The sequence below is a fragment of the Poecilia latipinna genome, unplaced genomic scaffold (assembly GCF_001443285.1).
Source record: "Poecilia latipinna isolate Pla-1442-1.1 unplaced genomic scaffold, P_latipinna-1.0 Scaffold158, whole genome shotgun sequence".
NCBI classification, from domain to species: Eukaryota; Metazoa; Chordata; class Actinopteri; order Cyprinodontiformes; family Poeciliidae; genus Poecilia; species Poecilia latipinna.
In genome coordinates this window covers 77,658-105,228 of record NW_015112774.1, presented here as the reverse complement: position 1 = coordinate 105,228, position 27,571 = coordinate 77,658, and the positions used below count along the sequence as shown (strand labels likewise).

The 27,571-nt window shown below is 40.2% G+C and overlaps 1 protein-coding gene across 4 annotated transcripts in view; it reads left to right on the top strand.

Annotated features, from left to right (window-relative positions):
* Nucleotides 1–27,571, top strand: part of vps13b (vacuolar protein sorting 13 homolog B) — a 311,731-nt gene that overhangs the window by 218,465 nt on the left and 65,695 nt on the right. For all 4 annotated transcript variants that reach the window (XM_015029616.1, XM_015029614.1, XM_015029612.1 and 1 more), the window contains 4 exons: nt 5,817–6,206; nt 16,657–16,859; nt 18,012–18,228; nt 21,258–21,442. In XM_015029616.1, the coding sequence (XP_014885102.1) occupies nt 5,817–6,206; nt 16,657–16,859; nt 18,012–18,228; nt 21,258–21,442 (995 nt within the window). The remainder of the gene's footprint in view (nt 1–5,816; nt 6,207–16,656; nt 16,860–18,011; nt 18,229–21,257; nt 21,443–27,571) is intronic.

The following is a 27,571-nucleotide window of genomic DNA, read 5'->3' as shown; positions in this document are numbered from 1 at the left end:
TTGTAATATAGAAATGTAGCCTTAATGGAATGTATGTCTAACACTTGCTTAAAGGTTGTAAATTTTCTAAAAATACTTTTAATCAGACAAATCTGATTCATTGTAATGCATATTCTAATTTGTTGAACATGACTGCTGTGTGAAGGCCTCAGATTTTTAGAGAACAATAGTGAATAAACATCATCATGAAGACCAGGGAACAGAGCAGACAGGTTGTAGAGAAGTTTAATCCTGGGTTAGGTACAGAGCATCTCCCACAGGCCTTTTCAGTCAGCCTTCCTAAAACAGAAACAGTCACAGTAAAACAGCTGTGAAGTTGTGAAAGGAGAGCATATACCTAAGAAGAAGCAAAATTGTACTTTTCATGTACTTGTCATCAGTAGGACAGCGACACTGCTCAGAATTGAGGCTGCAGAAGATTTGGGATTGAGGCGAATATTAATCCATAGCTTACAACCTATCATTAAATGACTTAAATCGAAGCACATTTATGTTAAAATGGACCAGTCAAAGGCCAGACCTAGATTCAGATAAAAGTCCATATAGAGAATTTAAAAGTCGAGATGTGGAGTGAAAGTGCGCCAGATAGTTCTGCAAAACATTGACTCATTGGTGTCGCATAGAAATGCACACCACACTTTTCAGATTTGTAAATGTGCAAAAGTGTAACTGTGGATCTGTGTCTTTCCTCTTCCACAGTTGTGCACAATTTTGTGGTGTGAGCAAAGGGGTTGAAATACTTCTGCAAACGCACTGCATGTATCAGCAAATACAGAAGTGATAGTTTAGAACACCAGATGAAATCTTCATGTGTAAGATTCCTTGCTCATTTTCTGGATAATGCGTAACATAAAACACGTGAAAAAAATCTTCCAGGTGTTTGACCTGTCTTAGTGGTATCGTTTAGAAGATAATCAGTCATATTTATTCAGCGAGCACACACACAGACTAACAAGATGGTCCCAAAAGCTTCAGACAGGATCCAGGCTCTCTGTGAGGTTGCCGCAGGTCAAGCTCTGCTGGAAATACCTAAAATTGACCACATATGCTACTGGTTCTCCTTCATCCCCTCAGCCACTTAGTCATGCAAGCACACATCCACATACACATTCTCAACAGTATGTTGTTTAGTCAGATGACTCTCTGGAGGAGATTCTTACCCTCTTCAAGGATGATGGAACAAAGGAAGGACTAGATAAAGCTGTGGAAACCATTAACTCTTTGTTGTTGCTCTTTAAAGAAGCCATTGATTCCTGACTTTCAGGCAGAAGAAAGCTAAGCGCCACGAATCAGGGATCAGTGGTAAAGGGCTTCAGGGGATTGGTTGTTGGAAGAAGCTAATTTAAAGATTTAGGCAACAAATTGAGAGAATAAACAGAAAAGATGTGAAGGACGTTGTTAGGAGGAAAACGTGCCGTCAGCTTTTCCTTCATCTGTCCTCTTCCTTTACAAATGTCCGTGTGTGTTATGTGATGTGTATTTATCATGTTTGGCAGCACTACTTTAATTCGACAATGCTTCACATTTGATTTATTCCAACCAGGCGCAAACAGAGAGCAGACCGCCATGAGGCCACGTCTTAGTGTGTGTTTACAGCAATATGCTCTCAATTTCAGCAGCATTTATTCTGAAGGACCAATCAAAGCGCCCATTCCAAGGATGCTGAGTGGGAAACACTTGTAACATGTGTACTGTAAACTGGATGGTGTTTTAGCTCCGACCGTCACTCAGCAGCCGCTCATCAAACACACACAGGCACACAAAAACACTCCCATAAACACAGCTAGTACAAATACACGCAAGACAGGCAGTTACAGAATTTACCACCAAACATGTGCATAATGTTGATTGAGGTAGATTGAGGTAAAATGCTTTCTGAGTATTTTCTTTTCCACCAGAAGCAGGAGTTTAATGATTGATCAGCATAGATGTGCTATGTATTTTGTTTTTGTCATCTTCCTCACCTCGGGCCTTTGGACAGGTCAGCATCTGCTTTTCCATTGACCAAATAGCTTAGCAATTTGACATTTTGAAAATAAATTGGTTTAATTGGAAACATGCCAATAAAAAAAAAAGTTTTTTTTGACAAGTTTTGTCGCAAGGATGAGGTGTTTTTTGGCCTTATCAAAATTGGATTATTTTGTAAAACTCTAATGGAATCACTTTTTTCACATCCCACGGGTCACATGATCGACCAGACGTTGCACGCTGGCGCAGACCACGAAGAAGACAATAACAAGAAGTTGTTGGAGGCTGATGGCAGAGCATGTTTTTTCATAACTCATCCAGTGAATAAACGTATCCACCTGTGATTTTAATTGTGTTTCTTAGTCAATGGGAACACCACAATTGCTAAGGAGTGTTTATATGACATTAGCAGAATATGGACAATATGGACTAGCTGTGTGCCCACATTTGGACACACAGCTAGTGTGTGAGTCCTGGAGGTAACATGGAGGTTACCTGGAGGTAACCACTCCCCACTAGGAGGCCAAAGATCAACCATCTCTCTATGAAGATGGAGCAGCTGATAGATTAGCTAGAACAAATTGGAGCCATCACTCTGGTGTGTCTCTGCTTCCCATCAAGTAGTTCATGATAGTCCTGTCAGTTACTGTATGTGCAAGCATTTGCCCCTCCATACCATCCAGAACTTCTTTAATGTGAGTCAGATGGCATCTGAGTTGTGTGTCATTGGCCTTATGGGCTACGACGCTTTCTTTTAACTGTGGGATTCAGCACATACCTCTCCAAATATTATTCCCCATTGCCAAACACAGACATGCACCTATGCCCTCCACATATGGGCCCCAGTGTTATTGGACACATTGTGACTTGTTTCAGACTCAGGTTTTCTGCTGTCAAAGGAGTGAGCGTAAAAGAACACACAGATAACTCGACTCCAGACTCACAGTGGGGACTTTTGGAGATGACCCTGCCAAAAAGACACAGGGACCTGGTTTACAGTCATATATTCAACCTCCCCAAACACACACACGCACACAAGCTTTTTTGCAGAGGCTTATGCTTGTGTGTTTATGTTTCTGTCAGACCCTGAAGTTCTACTTTCTTCAGCAGTAATAGATGCTGACAACTGAGAAGGGCCAGTGTATGATTCCCTGCAGCCTGTTCAAATTAAAGGGTTGTCTTTAAAGATATGTGAACACCAACACATCTTTCTACCTTCGGTCTGTGTTTCTCTGTTCATAGTCTCTAGCCTGAAATATTGGTTTATGTTATAATGGAAATCAGTGTAAGGCACTTCTTACTGCTACTAAAGTTCTTACCTCTTAGTGGTGGCAAAAGTAAAGATGTACAGAGATATATATGTGGGTTCTTTCAGTTTACAGAATATAAACATCATTCCAACTTGAATCATCTTCTATGAATTTTAATTTGGCGACTTTACCTTTAATGCTCCAGTAACTTTCTTTTGGTTTGTTTCTGTTTTTACTGGACAGTGACATCACATGGGGAGATATAATGTTTGTGTGTGTTTCAAAAACTTGTCAAAAGGGATGGTAGTACTGAAAAAGAGACATAGTGTGTGTCTGTTTAATATGGTGTGGAAATAATTTCTGATATTGCTTATCTTCATCAACAGCTTCCTTCTCAACTTACTATGTAAAGACAATGGATACTTTCATCAGAGGGGTATTACAGCTTTCACTACATTGATCCCTTTGATAAAAAAAACAACTCTTTTTTTCTAATGCAAATGACAGAGAGATGGTAAAAGAGAAAAAGGAAAGGAAAAGAGGTGGGGAAAATAGTTGAAAGGGGAAGAGGAGAGATGAGAATAGAAGAGAAATTTAAAAAGAATACAAGAAAATGCCCAAGTCTGTTTCTATACCTGCAGATAAAGAGAAAAAAAAAGCGAGAACCGAGAAACCAGACAAACAACTTTCAGGTTTGCTCTGTTATGGTAGTTCAATAGAATGGTATCGATGTCCAGTCACCTAATTGTCATATGTGGATGAAGTCATTCTCTTGGCTTTCCTAATGAACAAGTCTTCAATAATTTGTAATAAAACAAGATTAAGTATAAAGTTAATCAAAATGTATTTAAAAAATATATAGAATGGTGCAGTCGCTCTGCTCTCACAGGTGAATTTCAGATGGGTCAAACAGGCTATAAATCACTTACCATCACCCTTAAGCTGCCTTTGGTTGGGGCAGTTGGGTGTTTTTTGTTTTTCTTTTTAAGGTGGGGCAGAAAGGAACTTGGGGAAGGAGGGCAACCAATAATCAGAAGCAGGCCTCAATGTATCTTGAGTCAAGGCTGCTCTGGCCCTGACTGGGTGATCAGAGACATATTTATGTGGTTAGAGGGGGTTGATTAGGTGGCTGCTCAAGGAAAAGTAAGAGATAGAAAAAAACTGTGGAATAGAAAAGAACCAGAATATGAAAAAAGACATAAAAGCAGGACAGAGGAGGAGAGGAAGGAGAGCAGAGGAACCTAAAAAGCTGCACATAAAGAGTTAATTTCACCGCTGGAAATGGTTTGGTTCAATTTATATAAATGGAGCCACTTCACAACAAATGTCATCTCAAGGCACTTTACAAAAAACAAAACCATTTCTATATTATTTCTAGTAAAACTGGTCATGTACAGGACTTTGCACTGCAGATTCCACCAAATATGAATTCACTCGCTTTTGGCAGCCATCCTTCTGCCACTTCCACTGAAATAAATTAGATGGATTTCAATTTTTCTTCTCTTCTCATGTGCGTGCGTGCGTGCGCGCGCGGCACTTTTGGCTGTGCTCCAGTGTGCACCTTCCCTGAGTTGGAGTCGGACAGAAGGTTTAAACCCCTTAAAACTATTTAAACGCCGGTTCCTTTGACGAGACCAACAAAAACAGCTGCACTTGCTTTCGTCCACTTCCCCTCTCCCATCATCATAACCAAGTGGAAAAACGCGCTAATGGAAGCGGTGTAAAGCAGCATCGGGTTAATTCCTGCGCCTCAGTCAAGTGTGTTTGAGGGTGAAGTGAAGGATAGGGCAGCGTCTGATTTACGTAGAAGGCACAAAGAAGATATTTTCTCCTGCCGTTCGGCTCTGCCATGTTAGTATGTTGCAGTGAGGCAGCCAGGAACTCTGTGTGTGTACGTGCTGGCCTCAGCTCAGCATGCCAACTCGTTGCATGCGGACTTTGTGATCGGAGAAGAGAAGAGCTCAAAGTTTGTTTTACAAGACTTCCCATGGGTTAGATAGCTTTAGATCTGTTCAGAGACACACTCATGAAGCCTTCCTTGTCTTAAAACCCCCAGATGGATTGTGACCAGTTTATTGTGGGTTTTCCAAATTTGAAAAGAGGGTTGTAAACAGCAAGGCCCCCCGCCAACAGTGGATTTATGCTATTTCTGCTCCTACTTTTACAAACTTTAAAGGGAACTGCTTTTACACTAAAAAAAAAAAAAAGTCAAATGGCTTATCATTGGATTGTTTGCAAGTCATTTGAAACTTCAATAGTCTCATGGTCTATTTCAGGAGATGGTTAGATGTGGTAAAAAAAAATGCCTTTTTTTCCCCAAATTAAAAGACGGCACAAAGAGATTTGTTTATTACTGAGAGAACATCTTTTTATTACCTTCCCAAAAGCTTCGCTCTCTGTGCTTCCTGGTGGGATAGGGTTAGCAGCACATCATGAACACAAATCAGGATGAGAACAAATAGGCTTCTCTGAAAATGGCCTGATCAGAAGCTGTCCTTGAAAAAAAAAAGTTTATTTGCAATGCTGTTTCAATTTAATTTTGTTTTTACAGGATTTCCTTTTCTCTAAGCCTGCTTTGTTTTTTCTGTTTCTTTTCAGCGGAGCTAAACGTGGAGCTGTGTCGTCCCCTGAAAATCAGTCCCACTCTGATTAAAATGGAGCAGGCCAAAGCCTACCTGCAGAAGGTCCTCCCAAACTACACATGGGAAAGCTCCAGCAAAACACCGTCTGCCTTCTCCACTCCTCACTCATCTCCAAAAAAGTCAGCACAGCGAGCCTTTCCCCCCCGATTAGACCCGCACCATGAAGCATCATCCCTGGGTAGAGCTAGCCCGGCCATGGCTCTGACCTTCCACAAAATCTCACTGCACACAGCACAAATAGTCGTAGTCATGGAGACAGAGGCCTGTCCAATGAAGCCTAGCATTACGGTATCTGTGTCGGCTATGACATCATGTCTCACGATGAAGTCGGGGCCTCGGATCGACGGTAAGTAAAAAACATGTTTTATCTCTTTTTCAGTCAAAGCAACAAGCCTAAAGTAACTCCTGGTTTTTTCTTTGGAACTGCGTAACTCAGTGCTGTCCAAAGTGTTGTTCGTGCACGTTTGAGAAATCCTTTAGTCTCCCACAGCAGCCATTAAGCCGTGGGAGTCCTTCAAGGCAAAACACCTGGGTGGACCTAGCCCCGCCTTCAGGGATGAAGCTCCTCCTCTGAGCTGCAATTTCTAAGCTTCTGCTTCACAGAGTAGCCCCCCCCTGCACTTCCTCACTCAGCTCCTTCAAACTAGCCAGCAGAAATGAGCAAACACCTGGTGGAACTGTGCATCTGCTGAGTTCATTGTAGGAGCTACTTCTCAGTGAAACACTGGTAAAAAATATTAAGGGTTAATAGAGCAGCCATGTTGTCATGACTTCCTGAAGGCAAGAGAACAAGTGTTTCTTAAGAAGACAGAGGCCCAATTTCAAGGCGTTAAAATTGCAAAGTCAAATTTCTTTTAAGTCATATTTGATGTATATAGCATTTTTATAACAACTTGGGTAACTAGATGCTTGAATGTGACATATGTAATTAGTCAACAAACCAGCCAGTCCTGAAATTTGCCTAAACGCATCAAATATATCGAAGGAAAGTTCTTGTTTTGTTGTTCAGATTAGACTGAAAACATTTTCCAAACCAACAAAAAAAGAAAGCAACCTGTACACCTTTGTTTTATGAAGGACTGTTTTCAGGATCTATAAGAAATTGTTCTTTTCTACTTTGTTCCCTGGAACTATTGCAAGTTTAAAATTAAATGAAAGATCTACTGTAAAATTATTTTGCATTTTTAATTGGGGAAAACACTGGCTCTCTGAGTGTTTTCAGCTTGGTGATCTTGACCAACGGTGCAATAAGTTTGGACACCCCTGATCTAACCTCTTTGGTGTGATCTGCTTTATTCTGTCTGAATAAACTGCTTCAGTAATATTCTTGAAACGGGGAGCACTGGAAAACAACCTCACCTCATACGTCAGAGTCAATCATTTCTGAGTAGCGCGCTCGGTAATGCATTAAACTAAGCCTATGCATGTACCATTTTAGTGTTGTGTCACTCATCTAGTAAGCAGATTAAGGTTCTGAGCCAACAGGACTCCTTCCAGGCCCTTAAAGCATCCTCCCTCACACAGGGTTTGATAGCACACAGCTGTAAACAGCCTCTCAAGCAACAAGCCATTAGTTTCTAATACGTCTGTCTGCATTTAGTTGAGAGTTGTCTCTTGTGAATCTTTGTTAATCAGCTGAGTAGCATGAGTTCAAATTTTCCTCTTGTTATTTTTGTTTTCTAAAGAATGTTTGATGTGTAATCCTGCTGGGAAGATTCGACGTTCTGTCCTTGACTCACGCTGAAAAAGATCAGGAAACAATCTCCAGTAATACTTTCAGTATTTTCTGGAATATTCATGTTTTTTTTTTGTTGTTTTTTTTTAAACATGTTCTTTGCAAAGCCATCCTGAGCCAAAAACAAGGTTTGTCTGTAAACTGTAACGTGAGATATTTGTGTTAGTGTTGGATCTCAGGTTGTTGTGGGACTGTGTGGATTTGATTACATTGGTGTGGGGTGTGTTAGGATCTCAGAGAGAGCTTTCCGTGCATTAATGTCGGCGTGTGTGAGAGGAAGATGTTTGTTTTGTGTTGGGATGAACCTCTGGCTTCATCAGCTCTGCTATCCAGAAGGCATCACCGTGTTTCCATTATGACAATCAGAACTTAATGCTAACGTAAATGAAAAAGCATCCAGTTTCTCAGTCGCCGCTGGGTGTGAGGCAGCTTGCTGCAGCAAATCACCAGGAATTTCTCATTTCTTGGCATGTCTTTCAAATTGAACAGTACGTAGAAATAGAAGCATAAAAGGAGAAATACCGAGCCGACATGCTACATGTAGTAGATAACAAGAAACAGTCTGCCTCATCATTTTTGTAAGAAGATGCTTTATACCTCAGTGCTGCTGAGCAAAACATCTCTGGGTTTTTTTTTCCTCGGGGTTCAAGGACAGAGCTGGAGCAGGGCCCTTTTAAGAGCCTGCATCTGTTTTACAGATGTTGTTAATATAGGGTTACTCCAGATAAAATGATTGTCAAAAATGCTAATTAAAACCTCAAACAATTTGCAGTTTGTTTACTCAAATCTGCATAACTGCACAGTGACACAATAGCCGGTGCTGCTGCACCGCTCTGATTTCCACCAGCCTTTCAGCTGTCATCTGTTTTTAAAATGGTGATGGTAAAAAAAAAGAGAAAAGAAAATACAGTTGAGTTTGAATTGTTTTTATTCCGAGCAGTGAAAAGCATTATAGACACTACTCTGCTGACATGAAAGCGGCATGAAATCATCTCCTCTGATATAAATTTAATCGGTTTACGGCTTTTGCTCTCTTTTGCGCCAGTAGTACTTTTCAAAGTGCTTTGATTTGTGGAGAGTGGAGACAGAATGAACTATATTTTTATGAATATTGTTTGTTTCCATCACTGGAATATAAAAGGAGTCACTTCTGCTAAAGATTTTCCACATTACCCCAGTAACCATGTTTATTACCATCTCCAGCATCATTCCCTTGGCTCTCGTTTAACATCCTGGTTATTGTTGCAGCTAAAAAGAAAGATTAAGTGACTTTCTTGTGATCCAACATTATACCTAAAGGACATTCCATCACAGACTGGGCTTCTGGATAGTATGTCTAACTTACCCAGAAGCCACATGCAGTCCCTTACAAACTAGGGTTCAGACTAAACAATTATCTTTTCTTAGAGCACTCTATTCACCTTGAGCTATGTAGATTGAACCACATCAAGATTGAGGGGTGACTGGCCTCATATCGTTTTGTGTTTTCCATCTTTGTATCTAAAATGAAACGGGTTGTTGGCAGTGTCAGTGTATCTGTTGTAGTAGCCACATTACATTAGATGCATTACAACGGAGTGCCTTCAGAAGTCACCTAATTGGTAAATATAGTTTAGCTGTAATATCAGTATAAATCTGTTGTGTGTGGAGGTTTGGTAGAGAACACCCAAATCATGGAGAAAGCTCTTTTGTACTGTAAATTAGGGTTTCATTACAAAAAACATTACAATTAGTGGTTGGACTGAGTTAATTGCAGGGCCTGTAACTAATAGATTAACACGTATCAACAAAATAATCAACACTCTGAAATCAAAAATCCTTTTTGCAGCTAAATTATTGAATAAATAAATATATGAGCTCATTAACAGACTGACATTTGCTTTCAGTCTGTTTTTAAGTCAATCAACTATCCAATTTGTGCAAAGTGCTGCTATATTCATTCAACTTTCTAGTGTTTCAAAAATTCCTGATTATTCATGGAACTACTTTGAAACCTATTAATACAAAGGTTCCGGCTCGCAATGGAAAACAAGAGAAGAAAAAACTAGAGTAGTTGCATTAAAATCTATGTAATTAACTAATTGAAACAAGTGAGTTAAAGTCCCAGCCGTAGTACAAATTAATTTCTAAGACACTGTAGATATCTGATAAATATATAGCTTAGTTCCCCTGAGGGCTTCAACAAATAATGGCTCCAGATTTACTGGCATCGAAGAAGACAAACTGTCTCCAATTACACAGCCTGATCTCTGGTGACAATAGATGTATCTGCTGACTTTTAGCCTCAACTGCACCAACTCCATCACTCACCACTCATTCTACTCCATTCCTAAAAAAAAAAGAAAAGAAAAAAAGGATACCTGGGTTTTTCTTTCCAGAGATAAAGGTCAGGATTCTGTTCAATAAGGTTGAGCCTTTGAGCTGGCGTAATAAGTCAGCTAGAAGTACCCCCCTGAGAGAGGCTGTACATGAGATGTTGGACAGAAGAGTGGAATACCACTACTGCTTCTGCTGTTGTTTCTCTGCTGGTCTTTAATGGCAAACTAAGACTAATGGGCCAGATATTGAACAGGCATCAGGGTCATGTTTTTGTTTAAAACCAAACAAAAAAAAAGACAAAGAAAAGGAAGTGATGCAACAATAATTCAAAGGGTGTTTTATAAGTAGTTGGTGAAAATAAAAGGCTTAATGAACGAATTGGATGACGAGAAAGGTTGACTGAAAATAGAATAGATGGGCTACTGAGGGACATAACTCAGGATAAGAAAAAGCTGGAGGGCAGAAAAGAGAGAGGGCTGGATGAACGACAACATGAGATTTGCAGTAATGCAGGATGGACATTGTAACAGAATACTGTTCAATGTGATCAGTACGCAGAGTCTCTCCATTTCTGTCGTTCCAATCACCCCATTCCAACCTGGCTTCATCAGCACACCCCCCACCCCCTCGCCTCCCGTGAAACATCTGGGGCTCCGTACCTGGGCTAGCAGCCCTTCAGCCAGGGGACAAGATGGAGAGAGCGGGGATTAGGTTGACAGTGAGGTGTGTTACCAGATCCTGTGTTAATGAAAAGCAAGTGGAAGCCCTGCATTCCTAGCTCCATCCGTGGCTCACTGCTCCCTAAGGTAGGGGGGCATTTATAGTTCAACAGAAGAGAGGAGGAGGGTGGGCAAAAGAGGGAGAACAAATGTCCATGAAACGGGACCCTCCCTAATCTCTCAGCTCTCTTTCTTACCGTGCCCCTGACTTCCTTTAAAACACACACGTACACACACACTGCTGTTGGTGCATGGTATTAGGGAAACACACATGTGCAAAACCTTTTCCTTAGTTCTTTGCTTCTGTGGATCCCCTGTTGGTCGTTTTAAATCTTGTTTTTGTGAATCGACACAAAAGACACTTAATATGTACATTGTCCTTTTTTTTTTTTGTTTAAATTTATTTATTTATTTTCCCAAACCACTTTTTGAAATTATGATCATATGATTGCTTTGCTGAAAGGAACATTCTCTCGGCCTTTAGTTGATGTATTGGTTCTAATCATCTGGGGAAGGTAAATCATCAGAGGGCGACTACTTGTTCTCAATGCACCATTGCACATCAATAAGCCAGTTTGATCCACACAATAAAGCTCACTGTATATTTTCTCTCTTATTGGAGCATTGGTCTGATGCTTGGTTTGAATTTCACCATGCAGTCCTAACTACACCTATATGCTCAGATGTGTTGAGTTGCTGCCATTTGATTGGCTAATTTGTTGATTAAGCAGTTGAACAATGAAGTGTGTGTTGCAGCTGGAGACGTGAGTTTAGATTAGGTTCACAGAGCTTTATGTTTATGCATTTGGCAGAGGCTTTTATCCAAAGCTACTTACAAATGAGGATGTGACAGTGCTCTGTATGACGGTGTTTATAACACTTATGACCATAATGTTGTTCCAAGCCTTTATTGGATATTAAATCTGACTATTTCTTTTCGCCAAGATTATTTAATTTAGTAATAATAACTTGCTTTACTTATATGCAGCCTAACTTTTAGGACTCCCATTTTTTTCATAAAAATAAATTGTTGAATTTGTACTAATACAAAAGCTATAACTACTTAACTACAGTCCAGTTTAGCCATAAGTTTTATTCTTTATTATAACTAAACAGATAACCGACTAATGACGCCATTCTAAACAAACACTGACAGGTGATCAAACATGCAGCCTAGCTATTAAATCAAATAAGCATGTCTACATAAAAACATCAATTAATTATCTCTTTGCCTTTCATCTTTCATTCTCTAGGAAACTCTTGTTTACACCTTGTTCTGTATTACACAGTCAGATCTATACTGAACAGACATATTTCTTGTTAGGTGCAGTATAAAAAAACAACCATAAAAAATGCCAGAGCTAAAAAAAGGCTTTTTTGATATTTACTCATACTTGAACTGTGGAAATGTCTTGTATCCAGCTATCATTGTTTTATCATTTGTGATAAACAAAGGGGAACAAATAGATAAACCCTAGAATGTAGTTTATCTTGTGCAGAATGAAATTCTAACATTCTGGTCTTAGATTCAGACTTAAAAACTCATATCTGTTATCTATCTCATGCGTGGCTTATGTCATGAAACCCATATGTTGCTCATCACCAATCATCAGCTCTGTATTTGTAATTGGCTGGATGACACACGGCTTCCTGCGCTGTGCCATTTTGGCTGACAGTGTCCTCTTCAACAAAACCAGTTTCCTCTAGTGTCCTATAGTGGTCCTGTGGTGAGTGAATAGCGTATTTCTGTGGTGAATGACAGTATATTACTGCCATTACTCTTAGCATCCCAGCAGGTCTTGAGGGGCCTCTGCTAGTTATGTAATGACTCCTTTAGGTTTCTACTAATTGATACCAGTACACGGTGGGGCGTAAATCAGCCAGCCAGTGGTCAGATAACGGCTGCCAGGGAGAAACCGACACGGTAAATCAGTCTCCGATCCTATCTCATCTTACCCGGGTGTTTGCCATAGATGGATTTCACTTTAGGATGATTTCCATCCACCCTTTTTCCCACCACCCAGAAGGTTTCTCCTCTGTTTTATTCACGACGTCAGCTTGCAGGGGATATGTGCATGTACACTTGATTACCGACAAGTTATTGCATTAGTCGTGCAGGTGTAGTTTTTATGAATTTAAAATATATGCATAGGTTTCCCAAAGAAGTAGCGGAAAATCCTACTGAGTTTCACAATATCAGATGTCTTCGTAATGCAACACATATTTTATATAGGAGACAGGCCTTGACTGCAGCCAGACAGGGAAGTCTACGCAGTCTGAGTACATGCAGTGGATGGAATAAGTCCTGCCAAAGAAGAAGATGGATCTATGAACTATGTAGTAAGGTGAAATGGAAAACTAAAAATGAGGAAGTAACTTAATCCCTGCTTCTTGCCTATGAGGTATTCAACCAGCTTCTGATTACAACCCGCTTGTACTTCCTACCCTAATGTCTCAGAGGGGAAGATGCTTTAAAATATTGTTGGACTTCATTTTTCTTCCTCTCTTTAGCAACATGATTTTCCCCTCAAATTTATTTCTTACCTTTGATTTTTCTTTTGTCTATGCAGTGTGTTAGCTGTAGTTTGTAAAGTTTTTTGGGGTTTTTTCAAAACATTTCATTGCAAGGCGTAGCCATGTTTAGATTTTACGGGATACACCAACTTCATCTTAAAGACCAAAACATTCATATTAAAGTGAAGGTCAACTGGGGAGTCTTGGTATGCATTCACACCGACTCTGTTTAGTCCACTTTAATCTAACTCTGGTTCATTTCTATAGAAGGTCCAGTTGGTTTGGGGAGGTGTGAATGTGCACCAAAAACTCTTTTGGTCTTCGTTCAGTCTTGGTTCAGTCTGTTATAGTGAGCTCAGAATGCACATGCAAATGCCAAGTGGATTGGATACCACACAAAAAGCCAGAGGCAAACTGTAGAGTAGGGCATTCTGGGTAACTATGACCAAAACATAGGCGTGAGTGCAGAGCTAGTGGGAGAAATAGCTTGTGGTCCTTTTATCGACAATAAAAGAGAGATTCTACAACCTCTAAAATCTAACACCAATCAATTTTTGTTGGCATTTTGTGAAAGAGGAAGTTACACTCAGTGTCTTCTTCAGTTTTTCGTATTGTGGTTCTTGGTGTAGCGCCACCACAGGCATGGAGATAAACAGGTTGTTCAAAGAGTTTGGTGAGTTTGACACAGTGCAGTGTGAAAATAAATTACACCAACTGAAAATGTAACACGTTGCAATTTTGATGCCCAGTCGAATCGAGTCTACGGGACTGTCAGGAGTGAAAACAGCCTTAGATTTCTATTAGTGTGAGTTAACCTATGTACACGGTGGCTCATGTCAGATGAACTTGCAACCTGTACATATGCTTCATACTGCCAAACCCTGCTAGTTAAATTGAGAAAATAATATATACAGTAACAAAACCAAAGATGGCACCTTCTCTCTAATAGTTCAGCGATTTGTCAGTCGGTTTTTGTTGTATATCTTTACATTCACTCAACACCTTCAAACTCTAGCAGTAATGTCCTTTGGCTGTCACATCTTTGAGGGCAAAACTAGGGTGGCAGCTTGATCATAGAGAGGAAAAACAGATACAGGGAGGATGGAGAAACTTGCCTCGGACTGTTATTTGACTTGGACGGGAGAATAAAGCCAGTAAGAAAGGGATTCCCCCCATTAAAACCACTCCCAGCTTCGTTGATTATGGAGCATGCTGGCTGCTGCTGCTGGCTTTCGCACCAGGATGCTGCGGTCAACTGAGCTGTAAATGACGCACAGTGAGACAGGAGAAGCTGTTTTGCTGCTCATTCCCTGTGCGAGGGAGAATGTACGCATGTGAATATGTGTTTCCACTTGTTCACCTGGGTGTGAAGTCCGTTTGTTTTTACATCTGCATGTACAGTACGCAGCCATTTGGATGTAGTTTTCTGTGTTTGTGTGTCGATGTATGCCTTCACTTAACCTAAACTTGCTCGTATATACATTTGTTAGAGAGTCTCGATTAAACGGGCCCATTTGGGAGTTCCCTTGGGCTGTCTAATAAATCCTGCCCATGAAAATAAGCCCAATGTCCAAAGTCCAATAAGTAATCCAACAACTCTGCCTGTGCTGTATCACCAGGAGTTATTAACAGGTAAACCGCCAGCTTGTATCAACAGTGTTTTTCCTGAGAGAGATGAGTCATCCCAGTGTAATATTTCCCCCAGATTGTTTTATACAAGCAAGGCCCTCTTTGACTGCATCACTCCTGTTGTGTTAGTGCACTCTCATGTTTAATAAGATGTTCTGAGTCAATCCACCAAGCCTGGAAAGATCAGAGTATTCCTGTGTGTCATTTCATCATGTCATCCATCACTGCTTTCTCGAACCCTTTAGTTTTGACTCTCACACTTTTTCCCATCATCTTCGTCTGTATCTGTTGATCTTGTCATTTATCACCTCCTTCCCCAGCTCCTCCATATTCCCTTCCATTCTCTCTCAAGCCCTATTTATCCTCCTCTTACCCCAAGTGAACCCCAAGCCCAGCGAAGCCACTCGTTACTGAAAGCAGTGAGGTTTATCCATGTCATGTATATATCAGTGTAAGAAGCAACCTTTCTCCAGAGGTCAGCTCATTCGGGTTTAACAGATGTTTTTCTACTCGATGGCCAATTTGTGGCCAATCTACAATCTCCGATTCCTGGGAGTTCTGATATGCAGACTCTAGTGTTGGATAGATCAGATTTTTCTATATGAACTTCAAAATACAATAAAGTACTACTTTTCAACGTTCTGGACTTGAAAATCAGCTCAATATTTATGGGAAAATAAAAAAAGGATTTCTTAAAAATGTTACAGAGCTGTGTCGCCAAGGTATCTGAACAAATTAAATCCAACTTAAAAAGAACAGCATGTCATTTCTGCACATCTCAAAATGGAATGTACAAAATCCTTCAAAATAAATGGCTGTATTCATTTTAATATCTGGAAAGAAAAAAAGCATATAACTGATTTTTTTTTACAGATATATTTGTTAAATATTTATTTATTTGTTGTGACTATACAGAAGCAGGTGTTGAGACAGCAGTTGGTGCTATATGTCTCTCCACGCAAGATTTTACTATGATTTCAGGTGGTGTTGATTAGCATGATTAGCATGGTTAGTATTTCTATAATGAGCACTCTGTGTCCATTCTCTGATAAGTAAATAGACTCTTATATTAGCCATGAGACTTCCAAAGAATGACCAACATTTCTCTAATTTTTGAAAGAATAAAACAGAGTAACTTAGTGGTAATACATACAGCTTCAGGTTTCTTTTTTTTTCCTTTTTTTTGTTTTGTTTTTTTTTACCAAGTCTCACTTCCTGTATTCAGTAGCTGACATATCTCCATAGAAAATAGGTTTCTTTCAAGAAGCTCCTTAATCTTTTGAGCTTTCATGTCATTTAAAAAAAACCTCACTGATGATGAAAATAGTGAATACTGAATCTTCCTCCCCCAGAAAATATTTCCACGCCGAAGAGTGTTATCAGAGAGTTGAGTTTCTCTGGAATCAACATATTCTTGACAAAGGCTTCTCTGTTTAGGACATTTTATTGAACACTAACATCTTTGTCAGTCAGCTGAATTATATTGTCTGGAGAACAAACTTCAACCATGTTAATGCATTAATAAAAATGACAGAAAAACCTTTAAACTCACTTTCTGTGGCCTTCTGATTTGTCCTGATGGAGTTGATGTGTTATTGTTTACTGGATCAGCATCTTTATGCCGTTTCCAAAGCCAGCACTTTATTCAGGAAAGTGACATTTCTCATCCAGTGGTGCCACATTGAATATATGAAGCAAATTACCCAGCCTGGTGATTGTAATTGCGCTACTTTTCTAGCACTGAGCCAGCGCTGTAAGCTGTAAAAACAAAGATAATTCCTCGTATAACTTTGCACATTTGCTAACTGACTTTGTTTGTTTTTGTGCGTGCGTTGCCAAAAATGAGCAGATTTCGTTAAATCTTTGTGTTGCATTTTTAGACCCAGTTGAGTCTGCGTCGGTGCTGTTGACGGTGAAAGATGCGCTGGTGAAAACGGGACTGCGGGACCGGGGCTACGTGTTCCTGGGGCCGTTTTCCTGCAGCAGCTCCCTGGAAGCTCGATGGTGCCGGCACAGCGGCAGCCCTGGACCAGAGCCCGGCCCCCCTAAGCTGCTTCTGGACCTGAAGGGAGGTCTGCTGCAGGTTTGTGCGCCTATGACATCAGTTCATCTCTCTAAATCATGAGATTTATTTCCCCACTCAGCTTCAGCTCATTGGGGTTAGGGTTAGATATGTGCCTCTGCACCTGCTAGAAAGTGAGAATGAGTGAGAGTCACTCCATGTTTCTGTGAGGATACTGTAGCTGGAACTGTCTTCGTTCCGAAAGATACATTTTATATCAATTTTGCAATCTGACAACACTTAAAATCTGCAGTTATATTTCATTTTTGCAGACGATTCTGTCTTCTCAGGGCTGAAATGGGGACTTCTTTAGCTTTGAGTCATATCTTCTGGTTAAGTAGTGGAATATTGTAAATCTATTTATAGTCTGAGGTGATCGTCCGCCTTTTTTTTTCTTCTTTTTTACTTGTGAGAAGTTACATAATGCAAACTGAAAAGTCCCTTTTCTATGTGACTAACAGTTCACATTTTTCTCTAAATAATATTCCACATTACTTCTACAGGGGGAACACCCTTACTCATGTTCAGGTTTCCTTAATGCTTTTATTGCATATCCATTAACAGGGAAATCACTTCCAAGTCAACACTTAATATGTAATCATACATTTCCCTCTCCAAATATTACAGTTTGTGGTGTTTTGATCAATTGCTGCATCGAAACCACCGGAATTCCTTCCGATTTTTTCCCCCCCTGTTTTAGGGCTCCGTCTCCAAAAACCTGGGGGGAAAAAAATCCCCAAATTTTCCTGTTTTTAGAGTTTAGTTACAACCCACTCTCGCAAGTTAGTAAGTGGTGGGCAAGCACGCAGGCAGCTCTGTGTGTGAAATCTTTGACTCAAATATTCCAAACCCTCGGTTCAAATCTCAGGCACACTCACTTTGATGGCGCATAGGAAGGGGAATGCCATGGGTGAGTGAGGAGAAAATCAGGCGCTGTTGTGTAATCTCAGTGAGGTTGTGAAAGGGCAATGTGGAGGCCAACCCTGACTGTTTGACTCCTTGCTTTGGCAAAGGAATTGCTTTATGAAATGAAATATTGGTCAGGGTTATTTTGCAACTTTTTTTTATTATTATTATTTTCAGAAGAACTCCTTTTCCTTCTTTGCTATCTGATCTTATAAGTTGGCATTCTTTTCACAGCTGACCCAACTCTCTCTTGTTCTTTCCCAACAGGTCTTTTGGGGTCAGGAACATTTGAACTGCCTGATGCTGGTTGAAGAGCATCTTCGTAACTACCTCCATCTTCAAAAAGAGGATTCTAACGATAGCTGGTCTAAGGGAAAGGCCTGTCACACCCAGCCTCCCCCCTCTCCCGTCGCTCCCTCCCCCAGGACAGAGCACAGCTCAGACGACCTGCGCACTGGAAACTTTCAGTACATTCAGGACTCGGGTAAATGCTCTTGCACTAAACAATATTGATCAAACACTTTGCAAAAGCATTGATACTCTTTGAAACTTGTCATATTTTTTATGTTATAACCACCGTCATAGAACAACACAAAGTGTATAAGTTCAAGTTTATTTTTAAAACTGGGACAGAACGTATTAATAAACATCTACATGTTAATACATGAGATTTTAGCCAGGCAGCTAATTTCCATGTCTAGTCCCATTATCAAGTGGATGTTAAATCAAAATGATAAATGCAGGGATGGTTGACCCTGTCGATAGGTGTGATTGACCCCGTTGTTAGGTGTGTCTTCAAGGGATCCTTCTACTTTTTTAATGGTGGTTGGCAAAAAAAAAACTTCATAGATTATTACTGCCACCACCTAGTAAAGAGTTTGGACCAAATGTTGCTAGAAAAACAAAAAAAAACAAACTCATAATCCTGTCAGACAAATGTCTTCACTATAGAGTATGACCCGGTAGCTTTCACTTTTTGATTCTTTCTGAAATAAATCAATAAGGGCAGTTTTGGCTGTGATTGGTTGATGCACAAAACAAAATAACAGACAAAAAAATAAAAAAAATAAAAATATGCCCCCAATAATCAGTAGATAGAAGAGTGCAACGGGATAGCAGAGTGACCAAGTCAAAGTTGTCATGTTAACAAATTCTCCCACCTGAGCTATTTATCTCTTCAGCTCCTCCAGAGTCACCATGAGCCTCATAGCTGCTTGTGTGATTACCTGCAGAGTAGGTTGCCACATCACTTGTCTTGGTGGGTTTGCAGTTGTTTCATACTTTTTTCCCATTTTGGATATTTTTTTAAAGGTTAGTTACATTGTCCTTTTTAAGCACATTGTTCAGGAGATAACGTAACATTCAGACACCAGCTTGTTTCCTGTCATGATCGACTGTCCAGTGCATTTCTTTTCTAAACAAAAAAAAAAAAACGAATTATTATTTCAACTAAAAATTTAAAACTTAGGAAGTTAAAAGTCCGTTAAGATGCGTATTAGCTTAAAACCGAGTTAGATCAAAGCTCTCTGTTAAAAGAAGTTTCATCAGGCATGTCCGCCTGTTTCCACTCTAAGTAACTTTGTGTTTATTCCATTTCTTTGTGCTTTGTGTTCACACACACAGACAGACACTCACAGCAACATACACAGAGGATCAAACTTCTCTCTGGCTGAAGCCCAGCCTTCCACTCTGTCAGCTGTGGTTGAGTCTTTGTTTGTTGCACTGTTCCACTGCTCTTTGATGCATTTAATATTCTGGCTGAGGCTGAAGAACGTACAGTGGTGAACTGGAACCAAGAGGACAGTCTGTCTGCAACATGTTGTCAGCAGTGAGAAAAGTCAGTGCCCCAAAGTACAGAGACGGGCTACGGGTGCCCCCAGGGCCCAGCTCAGACATGGCTGGGTTACATGAGCAAAACGTAAATGAAAGGTGGTCAGAGAGAGAAGGGAGAGTCACTGTCTCACTCACTCACAGGGTAAGTGGGTGAGACAGTGACTCACTCACCCTTAGGAATAGAGCAAACAAAACAGCAAAACGTTTTTTTTTTCTTTCTTTCTTTCCTTTATACACATTTTTTAACTAGTCTGAAGTTACCAGTGAAAAAAGTTCTCACTTTAAAGAGTAAAATTGGACGCAGGCAGAGTGGGTCAGACAATAGCAACAGTTCCCTGTTTGCTGCCTTCTCTTTTCCTGAATAAACACGGGTCCCAAACAGCAGCTGAGACGTAAGTCAAACATCACTCTGGAGCTTCGGTCCTGTGCTGTCCAGCTGCTGCAGGTGCTTGGCCCGGTTTAATCAGTACATGTTTACAGAATGGCAACAATGTTTACTAAGGTACGTTGTTTATGGAGAGCTTCTGACACACATAAACATTCAGAAAATGCAGATACAGGGTTTCCAGATTTCTTTTTTTCTTATGTGCAGCAGTAGACACGAGTCTTGACTGATCTCTAAGAAAGGAAATACGAACAATTTGTTTAAACATTCCACCAGAAATCCAAATAAAATATTTCAAATTGTGTTTACTGTTTTAATTGTGTAAAACTTAGATTTTAGGTCCATTGTGTATCTTTTCTTATAGCCTGAGCTTATTTAGTTAAGCTTTCTTTACTTCATGCATTTCAAGCTCTTCATTCTTCTTTGTGGATGTTCCAAACCTCGTAACCAAGGTTCCTTACTGTCTGTAATGTTGAAATATGTAATCAGCAGAGGACTACCTGTGACTGACGACGTTTAGACCTTTAAAAGTCTGACAGTCTGGATTGGAAGTGACTCTCCAGTTCATATTCAGTAATAGGTTGTGATAATTTTGACCAAATTCCAAACACCAATCCAATTAATTCACAAGACAGCCTCAGTCTTCACTGATTACTGTAGAAAGTCATGGTTATATCTACCTCCTGAAGCTCCTGTGGACATGAGTTTAAGCTAAATGTATTAGTTGTTCATGGCTCTATGAGTGTTTCCATTAAAGTGTGTTTTTTGTTAATTCAGATTTTGAAGTATCTCATTACAATACGTTGATGGAAACTGCAAAATTCAAAATAACTTCCTCAGTTTTGTAAAAATGCCTTTGGTCACTTGAGGAGTTTTTTGGTTTTTCCGGAGAAGAGTTATTTTTTTCCACTTTACTTTTTGTGATTTTGTTTCCTTTTTGTAACATTTTAAAAGTTTGCTCAAAATTCTGACTTAGTTAAATTCGCAGGACGTTTGGATGTTTGTGTTTGTGATGTGTATGAGCCTCTTGCTAATGAGATGTTTCTGTGTAATTTGGCTTACAAATGCTTTTTCTAAAGTTTATTTTTTTCCATGTGGCCCATTAATACCTTTTTTTTTCCTTTCCATGCAGTAAAGTCAGAGCTGATCGATCTGGTGCATCTCTTAGACCTTCATTTTGTTTCCTTGCAGCATCATGACTCATGTTTTCTGTTTTGTTGTTGTGCAGCTGATTATCCTTCTGTTTGTACCGGCACATCCAGTTTGTAGTTATTGTTTTTCATATTGTCTCCCAGGATCCCAGAAGCTGCCGGGACCCCATGAGGTCGTGTTCTACAGTGAGACCGAAGACAGCCCCGGGGTAATGCTGTGGCGGTACCCCGAGCCGCGCGTCCTCACCTTTGTCAGGATCACGCCCGTCCCCTTCAACACCACTGAGGACCCTGAAATAAGCACGGCTGACCTAGGGGACGTCCTGCAGGTAGCATGGGGCTCGCACGTGTCACCAACACAAACACTCAACACTTTCTCAGTTTCTGCTTTTCATACAAACCCCTGCGTCTTTTCTTTTTTATTTCACCATAAAACCGCAACAAAGCGAGCCTCGTGATTTATCAAGCAGCTCTGTGTTGCATGTATATCTTTATTGCTTCAGTTGTATTGGGATGTCTGCTGCGAGGTTGGGGTTGTAAGACGTAAGACGAGAAGAGTATCCACACATCCCTCTCCCAGGTCCCTGCCTAACATCACCTGCACTGAAAGAGCAGCAAACGGTTTTAGATCTGGGCTGCGCGCCATCGCGATTCCCCTGTCAGGACTCGTGTTACGGAATGACCGAGACCTCTGCTGTCTCTCCAAACTTGTAATACATGCTCGGACAGCTGTGGAAGTCATTCCGCACTCTGGTGTGAATAGCCAGGTGCCTTCAACCCCAGATGAGGTTATATTTTGGCAGGTCTGTTGCGGCTACTGAGCCTGCAGGGCCTCGGTGGGGGTTAGAACATCCTTGTTTTCCTCCCATCACTCATCCCCGTCTTCCTACCCACCGCCTCACTGTCCAGATAATTACTTTGAATAAAGGATGGAACCCGATTTATTCATTTAAGCTCATTTGTTCCCCCTAAAGCCATAACAGAATGCTGTCATAGCAACTGTTGCTCATTTTGAAACCTTCCATTTTTGTAATTGTCTTTCTCAGCATCTAAATCCTGTTTTTTCAAATGAATAAATGCCATTCTTATTATTAGATTTATGCTATTGTTGTTTCTTATTTATAAAAAGCAGCTGTAGACCAAGAGATGATTTATCCGCATCTGTTGCGATATATTACAAGAATTCATTAAAAGCCCAGTAATAAAGTAGATTAGGATAAAACGATACATTGTTGCAGCGATGTAATGTTTCTCAAGGGCTTTGACAGTTAGGGAGGGAAATTCAATAACAAAGTTTTGTTGATTCTTATTTATGTGTTGTTATTAAGATTCCTTTTATAAAAAAAAAAAAAGTCTGGGTTTTTTTTTTTTTTGTTTTTTTTTTTTTTTGTCCAGAGATGAAAGACAGACCCAATTTTCTTACTTTTTCAGCTCCTTCATGGCTATTTTTACCCCCAAAAATGATCCCCCCTTAATGTTAAGCTACGTTCCCTCCTCCTTTCCCTTCTGCTTTTCATCATGGCTTATCTCCCTCATTCTTCTTGGACTCCCACAGTCGCTCCACCTACGGTGCAGATGTTCGCTCTGTTTATGCGTGCCGGCCCAGGAGAGGCAGGGCACTGGAAGGTGCTGCAGCTGTGCGACTTTTGAGCGCGGCCCCCACAGCTGCAAGGACTGCAGCGAGCGCAACGCCGAAGTCTCTCGCTGATTGGCCACGTATTGGGTTACAGTAGGGACTGGAGGGAGCAGGGGCACTTGGATGTGGGAGGTGGAGAAGATGTAGTGATAGACAGTAAGGACAAAGTTAGGCCGGGAAGGAAGAGTCCGATAAAGATTCTGCGAGGGGAGGGGGCGAAGAAATACTGATTTGTCGTCTTCTCCAAGACAAACAGAAGCCTCGGTGTAAGATCTACAAGATGATGTTTTATTACCCACCAATGAAATGTGAAAAAGATGCTTTTCTGGCTAATGATGCAGTGTGGTAACAGTATGTAGTGCCAGTCTTTCATTATTGGCTTCACAGTTTGTTTATATTTAAAGCTCATGTCTTTAACTCCCGACTGAGGTAAATGTGACTGACTGGTTTCTATGGACGTTCACATTAGAGCATTACAGCAGCAGCCTATTGGAAACGGGGTTTGATTAACATGTGGTTTCTATATCGCTCCTCTCTTGTCATCTGTCAAAGAATTATTACATGCGACAAGACTGTTAAAAGGAATCAGGTAATGGGAGTGTAAATGCTGCAGTGCTGAAAAGATGACACTCCGGGCACACATCTTTTACTGAAAACTCTTCATTTGGGAATTAGAAGCAGATATTTGCAGCGGGGGTTTTTTTGTTGTTTTTTAAAGGCAGCATTAACTAAGTAGGGAAATTGGCATCAGTGTACTTGAGAAATAAGAAAATGGCTATTAAATCATAAATTTAATTCTTCAAGTTTGGAACTGAAGAATGAAGAAGAGGAGAGGTGAGTCCATCACAGAACAACAATTTCAAAATAACAATCTGAAAAGTGTGTCATGCTATTTTCCCTCCCTTCATTATTCACTATTTTATTGAACCAGCTTTTGTTGGTATTATCTCTCAAACAACTTTTCACATCTGTGGACAGAAAATCTGCAAGACAGCTGGAATTCATTCAGATTGCAGATCATTTTCAACTCTTGATCTAGATTGTCTGGACTTTGACTGGGCCAGCTTGACTTATAAATATTGGCTGATCCAACTCCTCTCACTTGAACCATAGCATACAGCTGAAAGGTGTGCAGTTCTCTCCCCAGTCTCCCAGAGGGTTGGTTTGCAGATTTTTTCACACTGTAGTTATATTAAAAAAAAAAAAAAAAAATAATAATAATAATAATAATAATAATACATATTTTTTATTTTTAAGACGGGAAAGAAAAGATAATAAAAGGGGCCTGAAAATAAACAAATGCCCAACATTCCATCTCATTAATATCCACTGTAGCTCAAAGTGCTTTACATAATAAAAACATAAGAACATTCTGAAAACATAGAGTAATGAAACTAGTAACCAACATTACAATTTGTCAAATGCCATCATCTAAATCACCAATAAACAGAGGTAGAAGGCCGAGTTTGTAATTGTCTTTATGTGGCTCTGAAGGTTCAGGTCAGACTCCATCACTACACCCAGATTTCAGGCCTGTCAATGCACAGCTGTAATAACCGAAGCTGTGCATTGACTCTAGATTGTTCCGCTTTAGGTCCAAAAATAATAACTTCAGTTTTGTTTCTGTTCAGCTGGAGGAAGTTATGACACATCTGTTCAGTGCTTTGATGAGTTCTGAGTCACCTGGTGACACCGTAATGTAAAGCTGTGTATCATCTGCATAATTATGGTAACCAGTCTTACAACTTACTTTAAACTTGAGCTAGTGTAAGTGTATTGGTATTGAATAATGAGGGGTCCCAGGACTGAACCTTGGGGTACCCCACATGTTGACAAGTTTTCTATTGAAACAAATAAATTCTTGATCTTTATGTCGGAACCAGTTGAGTACTGGACTGGAGAGTCCTACCAACTCTCCAGTCGCTTCAATAATATGTTGTGGACAATAAAGTCATATATAAAAAATAAGCTATTGGATCTTTTTTTACCACTTTATAACTACATAATTCTTAGCCAATGCTTTTTCTACATGATTTAATAGTACAATTTTTTTCCCTTCATAAGTGTTATAATATTGTCTTAAAGCTTTCCTACATCCCAGATTTACCTCATTTGACTTTCTGTAAACCAGTCATTACTGAGCCTCCTTTTTTTTCTTTTTTAAATTATTAACGGTCTAAAATGACCAAATAGAGTCTATAAAATTCCACCCACAGCAGTAGCCAGGCTTTTCCTCTGCTGGAACTTCACATATCTAACATGTTGTCTGTGCAGAGAGGGAACCTGAAGAGAAAAGAGACAGCGCTCTGAATTTCTCAGGCCTATAAAGTTACAACATAGCCATTTAGAAGTGGAAACTGATAGTTGTGAAGAAATGGAAACTGTAAAGGTAGGGAAAGAGACGTAATGTATAATAAAGAGAGAGGAAATTAGCATTAAACTGTCTGATCATTCTCTGTCATTTAGACAGAATGTTTGGATGATTTATAAGTGGAGTCAGGGGGATTGAACTCCTGAGCAGCTAAATGGACTCTGACATTTTTATACCACTCAGCCTCCTTGTCACCTGTTTTCTGTTTTTGTCATTCCCGACACGACGCGGCCTCTCCTCCTTTGTTGTAGCTCTTCTCTCAGTCGAGTGTAATAGATGAGCAGGAGAGGGGCTAAATGGGGGCAGCAGGGGGGGTTCACTCCTTGCTTTGCTGCTTGCTCGTCCCCAGAGCAGATCATATTAACATTTTATAAAATCAAGATTTCCTGCATTTAAATACTTGTGGTTTCCCAACTGGTTCCAGTATCTCAAAGGGGAAATTCAAACCACCTTTCATTACTCAAAGTGAAATTGCTGGCCGTGCTGGTTTTTTGTATACAGTACAAAGGCAGCGATATCATAAACGTTGGCTTGTTGGGGTTCAGCTAAGAACCGGCAGGTTTCCACCTGCAGAGAGAGTACTGGAGTTCTCCAAGTGGTGAGGAAATCAGCCCGATCCCACCATGGGGGGAACAGAGGAGGAGACGCTAAAAAGAGAGCAACAACCTAACTTCATAAAATAAGCGCAATGTACATTCTGTTCTCAATTAGATTACCTTTTACCCACATCAGCTTTGTTCTGTGTGCAAATAGGTTAATGTCATCATCCACTTGCTGTTCAACAAAGTTTCCAAATTGCTCTGACTTTTTCAGACAAACCTCACACCATCCGCTCCCCCGCTGCTGATTTTATGCATGACAGTGTTAGGATTGCCTTTCATGTGCCAACGAGGCTCTGTTGCTATGGAGGCCCTGCTGGCCTGAGACAGATGCCATAAAAATGTCCTGCGATGATCGAGCAACCTGCAGCTACAACCATTTCTAAAGCTGCTTTGTTTGTCATGTTTTTTGTTATATACACAGTTATACAACCACATTTGCCGCTTACAACGCACCTTTTTTTTTTTTTATTGATGTGTGCTTTTATGCCATTTGTAGAGATACCGCACTTGTTGACAGAGAGTTTTGGATCGGATGTCAGGTGGTGTGATCTGTCGCTTCAGATAAACACGTTGAATCAGAACGAGTGAGACGCTATTATAGCCAAGATAACTATTATTTTAGAAGGATGGTGCTCGAGCAGACCTGCATTAGTCCCAACTAATGCACTATAAAAATAAAAGACTTTCCATGTGGTTAATTTGATCTTGGAGTTTCTACACCTCATCCACCAAAAACTCAGTTTCTTTTCCAGTTTCCAGTTTGGTTTTAAGTAGGAAAAAAACAACCAAAATAATAGCTCAAAGATCTCAGCGTGGCCTTATTCCTGATTTTCCACACTGATTAATGTTAATGTATATCAGCCCATATGAGACAGCAATAGCAGGAGTCATATTCAGAACAATTTTCATTGCATTTGCTGAATAAACATTTGCTCAAGACAATGTCAATTCAATTTGTCTTCGAGCTGATAAGAAGTAGCTCGCTGTGGATTTTTTTTTTCCCCCGGCATATAGGCATCAGCAAAATAACATAATAGCGGTGTTGATATTGTTAATAAAAATAATGACACACGACGCCGTGCTTGTCAGCAACCATGGCCTCTGAGTGAGCTGAGGGAGTCTTCAATTGCAGAAACATTTTTTTGAAAATTTAGCAGCAATCACACTTTGGCCAAGCCCAGAACCCTGAAATAATTTTTTTCTGTTGTGTATTTGCTTTAGAGTGCCTGCCTTGAGTTAACCTTCTGAGAAACTGCAATCACTCAAACAGATCCAGAAAAATAAATCTCCGCCGAGTGGTAGGCTGCAGTTTTTTCCTAAACAGAGCTGGGTGTCAGGAATGAAAAGATTTATGTGAGCTGCCAACACTTCTGAATCCAAAAATATTTGTAAGCAGTTTGGACTATTTAAATACTTAAAAATTCCTCAACATGGTGCTCAAGGCCTTTGAACCGCCCGTCCGAAAATGAGGCCCAAAACATTCGGCACATCATTTCGACTGATATTTTGCCCAAGGCCGAGCTGCCAGGCTCACTTTGTTGAATGTTTGAGGAAAACACAGATTGGACTCATCCAGCTGGGGGAATGTCAGCTATTCAGACTTGCATATTGTTTTTCAGATAAGGTACACACACAATCAGGCAGAGGAAGCTGACACTGCCCACGCTGCATCATGTACTTGCATACAAACGCACACCTGTGTATACACACATGATTTTCTTTGTCTCTCCCAGAACTGGAAAAGTCCTGCTCTTAGATATACAATCCATTGGACTTTTGACAGGTGTGCTCACCTCCCCGAACCTTTTCCGTCTCCTGACCCGCAATGAATTGGTTGTCATTCATCTCG